The 18,014-nt window shown below is 39.1% G+C and overlaps 1 protein-coding gene across 1 annotated transcript in view; it reads right to left on the reverse strand.

Moving 5' to 3' along the window:
• Window positions 1-406: 406 nt before the first annotated feature.
• phlpp1 (PH domain and leucine rich repeat protein phosphatase 1) overlaps window positions 407-18,014 on the reverse strand; it is a 170,010-nt gene continuing 152,402 nt past the window's right edge. Inside the window, exons 12-17 of the mRNA XM_078539642.1 lie at window positions 17,132-17,294; window positions 15,258-15,388; window positions 12,506-12,622; window positions 11,488-11,682; window positions 4,979-5,207; window positions 407-2,215 (exon numbers count right to left, since the gene is read on the reverse strand). Of these exons, the coding sequence (XP_078395768.1) occupies window positions 1,061-2,215; window positions 4,979-5,207; window positions 11,488-11,682; window positions 12,506-12,622; window positions 15,258-15,388; window positions 17,132-17,294 (1,990 nt within the window). The 3' untranslated portion in view covers window positions 407-1,060. The remainder of the gene's footprint in view (window positions 2,216-4,978; window positions 5,208-11,487; window positions 11,683-12,505; window positions 12,623-15,257; window positions 15,389-17,131; window positions 17,295-18,014) is intronic.

Below are 18,014 nucleotides of genomic sequence, written 5' to 3' on the forward strand. Positions count from 1 at the left end.
TGCTGGATTACAAGCAATTTTAAACCATGCACTTTTACCCGCTTGCAGCTCAGCTCCAACCGCTAATTCCGTCTTTCATTTATGTCAGGTTACAGGCCTTCTAATCTTTAAATTCAATCACAAAAGCTTAGGTTTTTACTTTTCATTAAAAATCAGCCAGATAGATTTATTTAAATTGTAGATTTATTTTAAACAAAAGTGTATTAACATATCTGTTCACGAATCCTTTGTATATAATTTTGTTTTCTTTGCGACAACATCGGTACAGTGCTGGTGAGCGGAAGAGATGGAAGAGCAGAAACTCAACTGTGAGAACAGGCCAGCTGACAAAGAACAAAAAAAATGATCCTTAAAAGAAAAAGCATGGCCCGGTAGTAATCACACTGAAATCCAGTCACTCAATACCTTCTTACAGTTGCGTAGAGGAGAAATTTTTTTAAAAAGTCCCCTATTCTTTATTCTTTTCCAGGTACAGGACTCTGATGGCGGAACATTATGTTTATGCATCACTATACAACATTTAAACTATTTACAAATAATTTGTGAATCAGCTGTTCTCTCAGAGAAGATTAGTAAAATCTCAGTGACTATGTCACATTAACGAGTTTGCAACTCCTAGGAGTTAGTCTTTAAAGTCTACAAATTTCTATGACTTTCGCTTTAAAAAGCCATGATTTTAGAAATACCACATTTATAGCATTAACTAGAATCAATCATTCATTCATAATACTTAGGCTTTTCTGTTTTTAAAACAAATACTCAACAGTTTAAGAATAATGACTGCCTGCAATATACTAAATGTATCCTCATCTTGTACAAATGATATGCTATAGGAAAACTGATGTTAATCTGTTATTTATATCTTAATTAATCAACAACAACAGAACCAACTAGAGATGATTTAAAAAAATGGCTGCACATCAGTGTATGTAACTGGCAGAGGGGAGGGTTTAGAAAGTGGGACAAAAATCTCTTGATATCTGAACAGTCTCAATTTAAAAGTAAATTTAAAAGAGCAAATAAGGCTCAAATTCACTAAAACTAATTGTTTTCCTCCTGGTCATAGAGGTGTATCATAGCAATCTGGAAGCTGGTCCAGTTGATACTGGCGTTGTTGTTGTTCCTGGTGTTGCTTCATTATCTCCTTCACTTCTTCCTCCAATTCTGGAGGAATTATGAATTGGTCGTCTGGGTCGGGCTGTGCAGGAGCAGCAAAGTAGCCTCCACTCTTTTTCATCGGTGCATCAGCTGCCACTTCGATCAAGTTGTGGCTCTTCTCCGAAGGTGCAACAGAACCATTCCCTCGCCTCCGGCCAATAGTCCCTGTCGTGGAGTATTCAAACTTATTCTTGTCATTACCTAGCCAGTCATTTTCACTGTGAACTTTAAGGAGGAGCAGTTTTTCAGAGTTTTCATCTTCATTTGCACTGATAACTATTCCTTCGTCGCATGCATCAGAAGTTGAATGTATTGACATCTTTTCCTTTACCTGAATACAGTGAATGTCGACCTCAACTTCCACTCTGCTGCCATTGGAAAAGACGCCTTCAATGGGCTCCTCGTCTTCACTGTCCAATCCATTGTCTGAAAACGCACTGGAGAAAGTGGCACTGGAGAGTTGTCGCTGGAATGAGTTGGTCAAACATACTGGGTGCAGCATACAACGCTGCTCACCATGGAACATGGGGCCTCCATCATTCATTGTGACCTGGGGAGGCTCATCGGAGGCTGTTGAACCCACTTCGCTGCTCATCTCAGAGGTGGATATTTCACTGCTTATCTCTGAGGCAACGCCACTACTGGATGACGGCATGCCCAAGGTGTCTGCCGGCCTGTCTTTTATAACCACGCTTACTGATGGAGGGAAAATGCCTGGGCTGGGAGGTGGTACGCCATTCATGTCACAACAGCAGAAGCAGTCCTCACTAACGTTCAGCTGGACAACCACAGCACTGATGCTGTCATTGCATCCATAACTCTGGGCCAGGGTACAGAGCTTCTTGGCAGCAGCTTGGGCATCAGGTACATTTCTCACAGATTCCACAGCTTCCAAATAGGAGATGCTGTCCCAGAGACCCTTACTGCCTAGAATGAAGAACTCATCTTGAGGTGTGAGTGTAACAGAATGAACATGAGGCCGAGGCACGACGTATGGATGGAGGAATGTGTAGCCCAAAATCCTTGTAGAATCAGTCACCCCGTTGACTTTATTATCCTACAATAAAAGGTAAAATATTAATTTTAGAACAAAAATGCAAATGGCATATAAAAGAGGTGTAAAAATTATACAGATTAACATTAATAAAAGTATATTGTAGCCAATAAGAAAACAGAAAAAAGTTAGATCTTAATTGCAATTGTTTATCTTGAGAATTTGGACACGAGTGTGTTTTGGGAACCTGTCAGTAGCAGTAAGCTTCTTAATGTCCTGATTTCTGAGCAGATTATGACATGAGAATATCAGACTATTTAAAAAGCAGAATTTCAGTGGTTAACTATTTTTTTGAGATTTAATTAAGGTAATTTTAACCTAAATTGCTAGGGTTTTTTTTTGTTGTGCCATCTCCTTCTGTCCATCTGTCTGGACACTTTCAGCTGCAAAGTTCCGACTTCTGAAGGCAGAGTTAGGGTAACTGCTTGCCCCTGCTCTTATACTCAAGATAGAAACTGGGTTTCCTGGATCAGCCAAGCCAGGAGTTCCATTTTGAAGAATGAACCTCAGCATGAACAGTACATTTAACAGGAAGAATCAACAGCATCTTCTGAAGTTCAGACAGTAAACATCTGAACTTTTGCATCCTGTTCCCTTGATATGCTGTTCCAGTGGCTGCATTGAGAGAATTCATTTGGAACTGTTAAAGGTTTGTTGGCTGTATATTGGTTTGGCATGTATACCAAATAATAGAAGAATTTTAATTCTCCCACCATTTCCTTGTAGGACTCCTCCTTCCTGGGAATAGGAGAAAGTCACTTCTTATTTTACCAAAATATTCTCTTGCTTTTGGGCGTTCATTTTTGAACTACACGTATCTGCAAAGGTGTTTGAGCCAAGGGTTTCTGGGGATTGCTGCAGCAGCACTTAAATGTGAAAGGGTGCTATATGTTGTGACATGCTTTCAATGACTGAGTTCTTGAGGAGTGGAAAATAGAAGGGTAGAGGTTTCCCTGAAGAGAAGAGGGGAAGGAAAGGAGTGAATAGTAGAGACTTCCTTTACTTGGTTTCTCTGTTTCCCCACAGCTGGATTTACGTCTGGCTCCACTTGTTGCAATTAACCTTAATTGATGACAGTGTAGGAGCTAAAATGATTATTTCATGTGGTACAGCCATTTGACAATGCAATGTGGCACGAGTCAGGAACTGAGATATTGTGTGTTCTGTGCTGCCCTTACCATCTTGGGAGCTGACCCCAAACATATTTTCTGGAACAACATGGTTTGACTGGTGCAGCTGGTGTATTGCTTCCTATCCACTTTTAGTTTCATTCCCATTCTGCGAATGGCAGAGTGCTCTGTCATAACGGAATCTCAAATTCTCTGTGTCAAGTTGAATTGAGCTTGGATATGATCGCAGCCAAGATTCCTTCCTGGTGAACAATTTGATCAATTTAAGACCACGTGCTACATCTAGAATGGCTTCAAGTGGAAGTGGGAAATGGTGTAGCCAGGAAGGATCTCCAACATTCAATATGAATTATGAAGCAGGGTGCAGCATCGATTGCAGGGCTGTGATCACTTGGCATCAACCTGATCAAGGTAGGTCTGAGAGGACCAAGGTTGATAGTTGTGTTGCTAGAACAGCGCACAGCTACAATTGAAACTATTGTATCAAGAAACTCAAGAATCTTCCTCTTTACACATTCAGGTACTGAAAAGGGGAAACTTCAAATTCCTAAACAGCAACTGAACACTCTCTGCATTGGAAACAACAGGTCTAACCAGCAACAGAAAGAGGAGGCTGGAGGGCTAGGAAATAGTCACAAAGCTGATTGAGGGCTGATAAAGGGATGGTTTTTCCAGGTGATTTTTTTTCCTGGTGGGACAGTAGCAGTTACTATTTCACTGTGTAGGATGAATGAAGAAGAATTAAGGTTCAAAAAGTGAAAGAACTGTAATCCAGTCCAGTACACTATCCTGGCCTCAAACCTGTGATTTTCTTTAAAAATTCCAAACCTTTGCTTTCAAATGCAACTCAACATGCCCACATTCCTCATGAGGGTAATTTTCCTTTTAGACAATTTAATTATTTAAAATCAATTCACTATTCCTGCCAATTCCAAATCAAATTAGAGGCAATAGCTTTGATAGGACGGCCAGGAAAAGCACATACTTTTCTTCTGCATTTATCTGATTCTATATGCACTTCTCTCTGGGTCAGCTGATATTCAGTCCATGGTGTCCCTCCCTAGATGCACAGAAAACTGAGCCAGGCTGCAACAAATATGCACAGCCACAGCTGCACAGCCTTACAGGATAGTGAAAATATTAATTAGTTGACTAATTTAACATGATTAAAAAATGAAACAATTTAATTTCAAATATTAACAATCTCGCCACCTACACTGCCAACTGAGACCCATCACTTCCTTATCAGCAGGGAAATGCAAGTTTGTTCTTCATTTGTTATGCAAGAGAATACTGGATCCATTGTTCTTTTTAATCATATTAAGGTGCACAATTAGTTTTAGAAACATCATTGTTTTCAACAATTTTTCCTGAGTTTATAAATTCCCCTCTTAAAAACAAGACATCATCAGATTCTGCCATACAAAATGCATACTCTGCCAGATTTGTTAAAAGATTATAAACTTAGTCACATGAAAATTAATTACACGCCTCAAAATGTATCCACATTACGAATATTATCTGGAAGTAACTGACAATCGCTGCAAGGATGTAAACAGTTTGCAGTAATTTGGTCATTTGGATAACTGTCCATGATGTAACTTAGCTTTATCTAGCTGGGTACTGGATATTTTACCTCAGTGACAATAGCTTTGTGCTGTTTAACTCTCTCTAATTCTTCATCACAGCGGACAGAGTACAGCTTTGAGAGAGGCAATGGCTTGCCATCTCTGCATAGGATGGCTTGGCACTTTCCCACATTGGCTGCAGTCAGCGTGAAGCAACCACTGGGATCCATAGGGTCATGTTTTATATGACAAAGCACAGCAGAGCCTCCTAGCTTCTGTCCGGCAGTTCCAAGTTTCCTGAAAAATAAAACCATTATCAGAACAATTGGACTGAATTATAGGAGTGTCAAATATAAGAGGTAGTAATAAAAAGCATAATGGATGATAAATGTTTTGCTCCACAAAAATGTAACATTACCATGAGCTGCAGAATAACAATCCATTTTAAAAATCTGTGGAAACTGGTGGAGAAATTGTATATCAGTGTATGAAGAAAGCACTTCTGACTTTGCTTTAAACACCAGATATGATTTATTTGAAGTATGTTCTGTGGTGAATTGTGTGGAAATATTAGGTTTCAGAATGTGTTGTACTGACAATTACATTAAACAAACACAAATGAAACTGAACAAATAATTCTGCTGAGTGAGAGAAATAGATGCAGTTCGTGTCAATGTTAAAATTATAGTGCAAGCAAGCAATACAATTTCTCATTACGAAGCACAATTTAGGTCTCTACAAATTTGGAGTAATGACATTGCTATTGTAATCTGGCTGTTTGAACATCATTACACATTAATAAACAATATAGAATACGACTTCTAAAGCTGGCATTGACACCTGCTGAGGGCATAAATTCAAACTTAGAGAACCAAATAAACACCCTGTTATAAAGTTCATAGTGCATAATTATATAAACTCTAGAGTAATTCAAGACTGTAATCTAATCGAGGGATTCAGATTACTATTACAACAAAAGTCCTTGAGCTTTGCTCTCATGGTTTATGTCATTTGAAACCCTTGATTAGATTACTTCTTTGTAATTACTTCCAGTCAAAAATGAATCTGTATAACCTCTGAAATCCTCCTGTTTGTTTCTCTGTGCTCAATCTTTAAACTTCCTCCATTTTGTCCAGCTACATTAGATTTTGTTCAGGATTGATGGTAAAGAAGTGTATGAAATTTAAATATAGAATTTGTTAAATACCTCTACATTTGCCAGTATTTTTAATTACAGTATTGTACTGGCCTTGAACAGATGCACGGTATTTCTCTTTGAAGACAGATCAGTGTTTGGAGGTGAAATTACTGCTTTAATCTTGTGCCCTTCAACCTGTGAGTAGATCTCAGTGAGCTGTATGCTTAACTAAATCTTAAGAACGTTTCTATAAAATAATTATAAGATGCAACATGCACATTTTTCAGAAGAGCAAAGTGGAACTGATCCCTGGCATCCGTTGAATTAGTTAAATTCAGCCAGTGCAGCAGGGGCATTACAATAGGCCTCAGCACCCCTAAGTCAAGGGGAGAGGTATCAGCCAGATGGCAACCCCTGCTGCAAAGCATGATTAAGAATAGGATCAGCTATAATGTGTCCAATACAACTTCCTTCAGTGTCTTGGCTAATATATGAAGAATGATCACTTTCATGAGGAACTGGAGATCTGCATGCGTGCATGGAACTGTATGAAGGGGGAAAAAAATAAGGCAGTAATTTCACTTCCACACACTGATCTGCCGTCAAAGAGAAATACTTTGCATCTATTCAAGGCCAGTACACGGTAATGCAGGAGTTAGAATTTTCAGGAAAACTGGAAGACATGATTCAAAAGCAAAAAAGAAGCAATGAGCATCCATTTGTCATCTTCTGATCATGGTTAGAGTTTTCATTACAGCAGGAAAACACTACTGAAATCTTCATGGATCAAATCATTGTACATTCAACTCTAGTTTACCTGTAATTACCAGTGACTGCCTATGTTTTCTGTATAGCACTCAAAAACTGGGTACAGAGCTAAAGAACAAACTCAAAAGGTCAAGTCTGACAAGACCTCCAACAAACATACCAATTTCGTACAACTTATACATAGAGGGTGTATTGTTAAAGCTGGAGTGAAAGATCCAGAAATTTTACACTAGAATATTAAAAATCGTCAAGAGTATCATTAACTAACGGGAAAACTTATTTGTCTGACAAAAAGGCACTGGGGCAACTGCCAGGAATGCACATTCATTGTCTTTGGTTTCCACGACGGCCGAGAATAGAGTGTTTGGTGCTACAATCCGAATACTAATGCTTACTTTATTGAGTATGCAATTAAAAGTTTACATTTTTCCTCTTCAATTTTAATCAAAACAGCGAAGTTAGTACTTGAGAGCTGATGGAAGCGCTGGAGGAGAGGTTAGGGAGTGAGGAAAATAGATTCTTGCAGTACACTATTTGTAGCAAAATTGTTCTTTACAAACATCCTTTACAGGGAACAGTGGAAATCTTTCCCACTGTGAATGTGGCATTGAAATATAGTACACTGCAATGTAAATACATACTGCCAAAGAGTAGTAAAATTTCTTGAGTTTGCACCTGCAATCGTCCTAAAAGCAGAATCTGGGATGTCAGTGGTGTCTGTGTGAAGAAGGATCAAGTGTAGGTCAGATGCCTCTCCACTGTTGGAAAAAATTGTTTCCATTCCCAGGTGTCATTCCCAAGTTGCTCTAATGCATCAAATAGCAGATAGATTTTAGTAATTGCCTGAGAATGGCCATCTGCCACCCTCTCTAGCAGGTGCAAAGTGTGAGAAGGTCCTATTGAAAATAATTTGTGTCACAGCTGGATTTTGGATCCTGCTCTTTTTCAATATTACCTTCCATGCAAGGATATGAGTCATATACAACAACATGCACTTTGCTGGTAAAAATCAAATTCTTGTCTTTCAGGGGACTTGACTATAAATAGCATCTTTTTTGATTGTTGATTGAGTTCAGTTTTGAGGTTATTTTCTCCAAAGTTAAATGGGTGATGTTCCAGGTATTGGCTAGTACAGTAAGGCCTCACTTAAAATTTGTAGTTGCATTACATAAAATCACGACTTTAAGTGAAATAACTTTAAGTGAATCATAGTTTCCCATAAGAATCAAGGTTAAAAGTGGAATTAGGTTCTTTCAAACATTTCTTGCCTGGAAAAACCAATGTAGAAGTTGAAATACTGTACCATACATGTGCAGCACTATGCATTCTTAGCTGAAATAACTTTAAAAATAAAATACATCACTAAATATAAAAGAAATACTGTAGTTAGGTACATTAGAACCTTTCTCATCAGAAAAAAAATCTTTAAAACATTATAATTTGAAATGCTGTACATTCCTAAGGAGACTGGGCCTGTATGTAGAGGAATGAGGGGTGATCTCATTGAAATGTACAAAATTCTCACAGGGCTTGACAGGGTAGATGCAAGAAGGATGTTTCCCTTGGTTGGGAGTGGGGGGGTCTAGAACCAGGGGACATAGTCTCAGGATATGAGGTAGGCCATTTAGGACTGAGATGAGGAGGAATTTCTTCAGTCAGAGGGTGGTAAATCTTTGGAATTCTCCACCCCAGAGGGCTGTGGAGGCTCAGTCATTGAGTATGTTCAAAGCAGAGATCAATAGATTTATAGATACCAATGACATTAAGTGATATGGGGATACTACAGGAGGATGGCATTGAATACAAGATCAGCCATGATTTAGTTAAATGGCGAAGCAGGCTTGAATGGCCTACTCCTGTTCTATGTTCCTAAGTGCCTACATTCATAAATTAAATAACCGTTAAACTAAAATAAATTTTAAAATATAAAGGAAATATAAATGTAAATGAATGTAAAAAAAAATTACACTCGAGCTGCCTGGTTTTGGAGTGGCTAAGCTCCATCTAGTGGCAGAAGGTGGTTGGTGCAGGGAGCAGCTGAAGAAATAACCTTGGGACTTTGGTCAGTGCTTGCTGACAGCGGGAACGGGAGCATTGGGGAAGAGGAGCCAGCTGAGGATGTCCCAGTGGCGGCAACGTGCACCTTAAAGGTAAGAATGGAGGGTGTGAACAAGGGGAAGCGGGACTTCAGGGCTGAGGGCAAGGGTGGGAGCGAGGAGGAAGAGGAGACAGCTGAAGTACCCGGTGGTAGCAACGGACACCGGAGACTTTAAAAGGTGAGAATGGAGGATGGGAAAGGGGTGGAAAAGGGGCTTCAGGGCTGAGGGCAGGAGTGTGAGCAGGAGGGGAACTGAGGATGGGAGCAGAGAGAAGGGAAGCAACAGAACAGGTTCCCAGTGGCGGTACACTGATTCGAACAGCACTGGGGAATATATCGGAAAATGCCATAACAATGTTGACTGAGTCAATGTTAACCTGGGACTAATCAGGACGAGATTTCCTCTGATTTTTTTTTTTTATTCGTTCATGGAATGTCGGTCACCATCACTGACAAGGACAACATTTAACGCCCATCCCTAACTGCCCTTCAGAAAGTGGCAGCCTTCTTGAACTGCTGCATTCCTTGTGTGTAGGTATGTCCACAGTGCTTTTAGGGAGGGAATTTTCAGATTTTGGTCCAGCGGCGATGAAGGAATGTTGATGTATTTCCAAGTCAGCATAGCGTGTGACTTGGAGGGGCATTTGACCTCCTTCCTTCTGGCGATGCATTTCCCTTCACTCACTGCCTCACTATCATAGCCTGTTTGTGGCCATGGACTCAGCATGGATTACAGAAAGAGCCCATTTGACCCAGCCAGTCCAAACTGGTGTTTATGCTCCACTTGAACCTTCTCCCATCTTTTCTCATCTAAATCTACTATGGTAACCATCTATTTCCTTCTCCCTCATATGCTTGTTTAGACTTCCCTTAAATGGATCTATACTATTTGCTTCAACCACTGCCTGGCCACTCTTTAGGCGAAGAAGTTTCTTCTGAATGCCATAGTGGATTTCTTCATAACTATCTTATATTGATGTTCTCTAATTATGCCCTTCCCCACCAGAGACAGCATTCTCTCTGAATCCACTCTGTCAAAACTTTCATAATTTTCAAGGCCTCTTATTAGGTCACCCTTCAGCCTTCTTTTTTCAAAGGAAAAGAGGCCCAGCCTGTCAATCCTTTCCAGATATGTATCCCCACGCATATCTGGTATCATCCTTGTAAATCTTCTCCACACCTTTTCCAGTACTTCTGTACCCTTTTCATAAACCAGAACGGCACACAGTAATCTCAATATGGTCTAACCAAGATTCATACAGGTCTAGCATAACTTCCCCACTTCTCATTTCTATCCCTCTAGAAATAAAGTCTAGTGCTTGTTTTTCATTTTTTTAAAATAACTTCGCTGCACTGTGGTGCAACTTTTAGCGATTGGTGTATTTGTACTCAGAGATCCTTTTATTCCTCAATCCCATCTCGACTTGCACCTTCCAAGCACCAAGAGACCTCCCTAGTCTTCTTACAGAACCTTTATCTGTGTTAAACTTCATTTGTCAATTATTTGCTCATTCTGCAAGTTTATCAATGTCCTCCTGTAATCTGTTGCAGTCCTCCTCAATATTGATCATCCCCACCAATTTGATGTCATCTGCAAATTTAGAAATTATGTTTCTAATTCCAAAGTCCAAATTGTTAATGTGAATTGTGAACAGGTGTCATCCCAGGACTGATCCTTGTGGAACACCACTTCCTAACTTCTGCCATTCTGAATAACTATCCTTTATTCCCACTCTCTGCTTTCTATCTTTTAGCCAGCTAGTAAACCATTCTGCCACTTCTCTCCAACTCCACATTCCCTGATCTTATTCCTTATGGGACACCTTGTCAAAGCCCTTTTGAAAATCCAGGTGAATTACATCAACTTCATTACTATTGTCTACTCTTGCTGTTATCTCCTCAAAAACTTCAATATGCTGGTCAAGCTAGAGTTTCCCTTTTGAAACCCATGCTGACTATTTGTTATATTTCTCATTTCTAGATGTTCTTCTTTTCTCTCCTTTAGTGAGAACTCCATTATTTTTCCTACCACTGATGTTTACCTGACTGATTTATATTTCCCTGAACATGTTCTGTCCTCTTTCTTAAATATAAAAATTGAGGGATGAACATAGGGATGATTACAAGTGAAAATGAATTATATGACTCCATGGCAGCATATGAAGTGAGGTATTGCACTACTTCTGTGTTGTCATTTTGAATATTAATCAATCATTTAAAAACATTATTGAGTGAGGAATAATGAATGTTAAGCTTCCAAACTATTTTCTTTAGCAGAAAACATTATTTACAAGTGAAAATAAATTGTAAATCTGGGTTTCAGATTACCATTTTTTTCTGATTTAAAAAAAATAAACATAGTTGATCACAGGCACAGACAAACAGAACATGCATGAGGGCAATAAGACATTATGTCACCGGCTTAGCCGAACCGAGACAGCTTAATTGGACAACCGATACCAGACAGTCCACTACATTTCTCTATTCAAATAAGATGGTATTAAATTGCAACGCAAACTATCCAGGAGCAACAACACATCATCATGTAACAGATTACCAATGAATTTACTAACCTCTGCATGACCAGGAAAGTATTAGTCATGTATTCCTCATCGCTCTTTGATTTCTGCAGTTCCTCTGCCAAAACATCGCTCATGGTGCACTGCAGGAGGTAGGGCACTTCTACATTCCGGTCACCATCAAATACTCCATACAGAGCCTCTCTGTTGTCACAAAAATTATTCACTGACAAGGCAGCCACACATAACCTGGGTGTGAAATAAAGAAAGCAAGTTTACCATTTCTTTCCCCTCACAATCATCTTCTTTAAAAATATCCTAATTTTCTTGTTGGCTTATCGAGGTTTCAAGGAAGTGTTTCAAATCTCTTCACAATTAAAATTTACATTGTATGGTTTTACAAAAACAGCTGCACCATCTCAAAATATTGACTCAGGTCATCTTTAAAAAGTGTAAGGAACGGTTTAATTGCAACATATAAAAAACTTGATATAAAACCTTTGGAAAAGGCCGATTACTACTCTCCATCACTGCACAATAAATCCTCCAATTATTTATGGCAGCCTGAAGGTTTAAAAATGATAACTACATTTAGTTTTAGCCAAGAGAATGCAGTTTTTTTTTTTGGTAACTGCCATGTGGTACTTAAATTCAATTCTATGGATTGAATTTCTTTTGCGTATTCATTTTCTGAGGTTGCTCTCATTTCTGTCATTCTCCTTTTCAATTCTTCTATAAACTTACTTCAGTGGAAGATAAAGAAGTTTTTGAATTTGTAAAGATCCATTAAGACACTAGCTCTTTACTTCTGAAGACACAAGGATCTTATATAGACGTAACGTGTCAGTTACTTTCTTCATCCTAGCAACGGCACAAACAAAGGAAAGAATCTTCTGCAAAGAGCAGACCAGATCACAACAGACAAATCTAGCTTCCAGGATTGGTTTCTTCAGTAATTTGCAAACTTTTTTTTAAACTGACTTTCACATGAGAACCTCTCAGAGCAGATGATGTACACGCTTTCCATGGCACAAATTCCATTTTCCCTGCAGTTATCACAATATAAACACACCTGTTCTTCACTCCAGAAACTTCTGTATAGCCGTGACTCCACACAGCAGGTGCACCGGAAGCTTCGCCGACTGTAAAAGATGCGGAGGACTGATCTATCTTGAAGCAACGGATATTACTGAGATGAATTAATTGCCGGGGGGGGGGGGGGGGGGGAGAGAGAGAGAAAGAGGGTTTGAGGGGAGAGAAGAAAACAAATCAATTAGACCACTTTGTACTTTTAAAATATATGAGCAGTGTAAAAATATGAACAAGCTTTTCATAGTATTTGATTTTTTTAAAAATCTGTTATGAAAGCTCTATGCTTCCAGTGGAGTTATTTACTATAGTGTTCAGTGGTTCTGTTCATGCAGAGTGTATACTGGGCGAATGGGCATGGAAGTGCAAGAGAGAGGTGCACGGAATATGCAAGAGATATCCAGGTCCGGATTTTCGTCTTTGAGACAGGTAGCTGGAGTTGGGAAATTTCCTGGCCCGGCAGACCCGTCTTGGTTGAAAGTACCCTGTTAGACCTAATTTTCACTCCGGGTTGGCGGGGTGGTGAATGCAGGATGGAATTGAGCCCGCTGCCCCTGGAAGCAGATCGGAGGCGGGCTATTCAAAAGACTTTGCCCCAGACATTGCTTATATTTTCGGCCCTCTAGCCCTCGCCCCTCACACACTCCCCATGACACCTGCAGGATTCTGAAAGAGGTTTCTGAATAAGTACAATGATGAAAATGGTAAATCAGAGACTCTAGAGAACTTAGGCCACAAAGATCAAATGACAAACTATTCTACTTTCTACAAAAAAAAGACAGTGATACTGATAGACCTCTGTATGCAACATTCATCTAGGGCTTCAATTTTACCACAGAGGTCAGCTTTTAATCATTTGTTTGTAGTTTATACAATAAAGATGCAAAAATAAATGATTTTCCACTGACATCAAATAGCCCAATTAGCCAGTTAACCTTATTGATCTGTAGGTTGGTGTGCAAGTCAAGTACTCTGCTTTCTAATAAAGCAAAATACTGAGTTGCTGGAGATCTGAAATAAAAACAGAAAGCGCGGGAAAAATTCAGCAGGTTTGGCAGTATTGTGGAGAGAGAAACAGAGTTAATGTTTCGAGTCCAATATGATTCTTCTTTGAAACTGCTCTGCTTTCTAACTGTTTATATTATTTCTGAAGTTTCGTTTGTTGCTGTGACTATCAAAATTTTGTGCAGTTTTCTTTGATGAATAAAGATGAATTCTTCACTCAGGTAAATTTTTAAAAATACAACTTTTTTTAGTCAACCATGATGACATCTCTTGCTCCATTTCCACAATGCAAGAGATACTGAGGCCTGGATTTTCATCTTCGAGATCGCAGACTCATCTTGGTAGAATGTGCCCAGCTTTCATTCCGGGGTGCTGAGGGAGAGCCAAGTTGGGGATGGAGTTGAGGCAACCGTCCACGTAAGCAGACTGGGGTGGCCGAATGCTGAGACAGCTATTTAAAAAGCCTGCCTTGGTTCTCTGGCACTTTGTCCCAGCTGTTTGTTTATATTTTAGCACCTCTAGTCCTCACCCCTCACATACTCCCCATGTCACATCTAGGCCAACTCATGCCCCCCACCTACTCCCAATGGCCCTCATACCCTCCATGCCAACTCGTGGCACTTCTATGCCCATTCACAGAGCATACACTGCACAGAACCACTGAACTCTGTAGTAAAAATGGCTTGATTGGAACGGCTTAAAAAGCACCCATTCATAATGATCTTAAAAAAAACTGCTGTTGCTACAACCCTATAAAAGTGCCAATCAACCAGACCTTTAAAGTCTCAATAACAGAAGCTATAAGCACTTGACACCTCTTTATCTTGTGAAAATAAAGACTGAGATATTGACAAAATAGATCACAGAAAAAATAGCTTATTATAACATCATAACACTGTCAGTCAGGCAAAGTTTATCGTTCTCCCAGCTGTGTCAACAAAGTAAAACATTTTATGGGAGTCTAGGCTCTCAGCCAAGCCTCATCATGCATTTTTTAAGTATGGAAGTGCAACGAGGGGTGAGGGGCCATTGGAGATGGGTGGAGGTCACGAGTTAGCATGGTTGACGGTGGGGAAGGGGCATGGATAAGACCTCTTGACATTATCTTTCAAAAACCTCTCAAATCCAGACCATGGTTCACATCTTCTCTGGTGGCTGTGAACCACAAGTCATGGAGAAGCTGGCCCAATTCTAAGAAAATTGCCAGAGGGGGTAGGAGATAACTACCCCCACAATGGAGCCGGTCAGGTCAAGAGTCCAGGGTGCAGGCTCACTATCCACACCCTTATCTTGGGCCAACAAAAATTGGAGATGCCAGGAATGGGGGCAGAAATTGCATAATCGGATCCTGTCTGCCATTTTTAAATTCTCCCCACCTCTAGAGGCATGATAATCCAGGCCCTAGTATTTTTTTAAACAATTCAGATATCTGCTAATTGAATGAAGTTCTGTTCATATAGATCTATAAAGTTAATTAATTTACCTTCAATGTATCATATAAACGCAGGCATAAATATTTATATATAAAATAGATAAGTTATATAATTTCAGTCAAGCAGTCTGTCCTGGGAAAGTACATTCCTTTCTCATGCTTGAGTGAGAATAAGTAATTTAAACACTCAGTAAAATCTAAGGTTCAAAGACCGCATTCGCCACAGGCTACAGAAAGCTGCACAAGAGAACAAAACTGATTGCTGACACAATATTAAGAGGGAATGGTGATTGCCTACTTCAGCAGCTCCAGAGTTTTGTGATCCAGGACCAGCCTGGGGTTTCCAGTCAGGTCTAGTTCCTGCAGTTTCAGTGGCAGATTTTCAGGCAATGTGATCTCGTTCAGCTCATTACAGCTCAGGTCAACGCACTGCAGAAAGAAGTACACAGGCAATGGGTTTGGCTGGATTCCAGTTCATCAACCTCCTGCTTCCCATACTTACTGAGTTATGCAAGATTCTGTTAGCTACTGCCTAGGCAAGAATCAAGGGGACTTATGAATTGTACTCTTGCACAAACTGAAAGCTTTCTTTCCCTTTTTTCCCAATTGTACAGATAGGGTAAACATTTAGTTCTGGTTGAATAGACTTGTAAAATGGCATTTACGGCAAAAAAAAGTGTGCAGCACATTTCTGAGTTGAAGTTTTTAATTGTACATATTGTACATGCCAATTACCCCAGTGGAAATAACTGGTTTTGCCTGGGTATTGTCTTATTATGACACTTGTATAGAAAATTTCTACCACTGTGGAAACTACAATGTCCTGATCCCAAGGCTTAAGAGAATTGAAACTAGAAATATGATTCCATTTGTGGGATTAGACAAAAAGATTTAAGTTAAAATAAACAAATCATTTAGAGTATCTTTAAGAAAAATTCTGCTACAAAGAAATCTATAACGAACATGATCCTTGATTTAATTCTCCTAAACAACAAGTTTGTTTTGTCTAAAGAGGATATCTGATTTAAATGAAATATGAACTTATTAATGGTCTTCCTGGCAACTACTAAAGAATAATTGTCTTATAAAGCTGGTTTTGTTTCATTTGAAATATGCAAATCTCTATTTCCAATCCTATGAGTTGACCTACATCAGCATCGACTACAGCTATGATTGCTGGATACAGAGATTAGAGGTAGTGAGGGCTTCTAAGAAATTAAGAATATCCAACTCCATTCACGTTATTTATACCTTTGTACTTTCAAATGCAGCGTATCAGAAAATTAATTTAAGTAAAATTGATCAGATAAAAATCTCAATCGCTGTTTGCAATGGAAGTTAAGAATTAATTCTTAGACCAAATCACTTAACATCAGGCAACAGTCAATTCAATATGCTGAGACTCCACAATATAATCCAGGCTCAATATTTTGAATGTGTTGGTAATTTGAATTGAACTGCCAAAAATATATTCTCAATCTAGCAGACACTATTGCTTTTTATGGACATGTGCACACGTGGCTAAGAATTGTTTCTTTTTCCATTTTTTCCCTGTCTAAATTGAAACAACAACAAAAGAAAATGGCAAATACAACAGAGAAGCAGTGCTTAAAATAGGATGTCCTGGGATAGAAAAGAAATTTAGGCCCAGGAAAATTGCTGTAGCAATGGATTCTAATAAAATTGGTTACCACTTAAACAACTGGAATTAAGAAGGGAAGTCAAACCGAACCTCTTCATTCAGGGAGGTAGCCGAGTTAATCCCCAGGGAAGGCCATTAAATGCAGACATTATACACAGGCTCAATACACAATTGGAAGTGTTGGTAAAGGACTGAATGATATGGTGAGGAGGAAGGTAAAGTCAATAAAAAAACAATAGGCTTGCTAGGCTTAACATTTTTTCTCCATTCCTAAAACTTATCATATTTTATCTTCTAGCCACATGATACTGGCATGGACCAGAGTCAGCACCATAAAATTCATACAAAAAAATAACGGAATATATAAAACATCCAAAATTATTTTGGATAATGCCAGCTTTTCTCTGAGCTCTGATACTAGCTCTAAAAGCTCCAGGCACCAGCTGTTAAATCAGTATTTTTATTGCTTCTATAGTTATATTGATTATTTTTTGCTCTGTAGATAATAGGAATTGGGCATATTTTCTTGCCTTAATTTCAGGGAGTTGCATCACTTCAGGGAAGACTTCAATACAGTTAGAATGTGCAATAACAGTGTGCATCCTCTTGCAATTCATAATGGTGGTTGGAATGGTTTTCAGTTTGTTCCCACTTAGATCGATTTCTTCCAATTCTTCAAGTTTTGCCATTTTACTGTAAAAGAGGTGAGAAACATTTATATAAACTTCATCTAATAATGAGGAAAGCAAGCATCTTTCTTACAATTAGCAGTCCATTTACTGACCTGAAAAAGAAGCATTATCAGAAACACTAAGATAAAAGCAAGAACTGCGGGTGCTAGAAATCCAAAACAAAAACAAAAATACCTGGAAAAACTCAGCAGGTCTGGCAGCATCTGCGGAGAGGAACACAGTTAACGTTTCGAGTCCGTATGACTAAGATGCTGCCAGACCTGCTGAGTTTTTCCAGGTATTTTTGTTTTTGTTATCAGAAACACTGTTCCTATATGTGATCAAACAGCAATGAATTATGACCTGTGTGGATAAAACTTGCTTAGGAAAGCTAAATAGAGCAGTACAATTGCAGGAGCCATTCATCTCCAAGGGTGGGGAAGGGGATAAATTCTTACTGACATACCCTTAATACCTGTCCCATTCCCACAACTAACAATTTGCTTTGTTCTCACAAATAATCATTGTGAGAAAGTCTGCAGCTCATGACTGAGGAAGTGAAAAAATATACTTTCATTGGCTGTACGGGTTAAATGAACCTATTAATGTCCAGAAAAAGAGATTTGCATTTATATAGCAGTTTTCAGGACCACTGGCCATCTCAAGGTGCTTTAACAGCCAATGAAGTACTTTTTGAAATGCAGTCACTGTTGTAGTGTAGGAAACACAGCAGTGAATTTGT

This window comes from Cetorhinus maximus, chromosome 3 (assembly GCF_964194155.1).
Source record: "Cetorhinus maximus chromosome 3, sCetMax3.hap1.1, whole genome shotgun sequence".
NCBI classification, from domain to species: domain Eukaryota; kingdom Metazoa; phylum Chordata; class Chondrichthyes; order Lamniformes; family Cetorhinidae; genus Cetorhinus; species Cetorhinus maximus.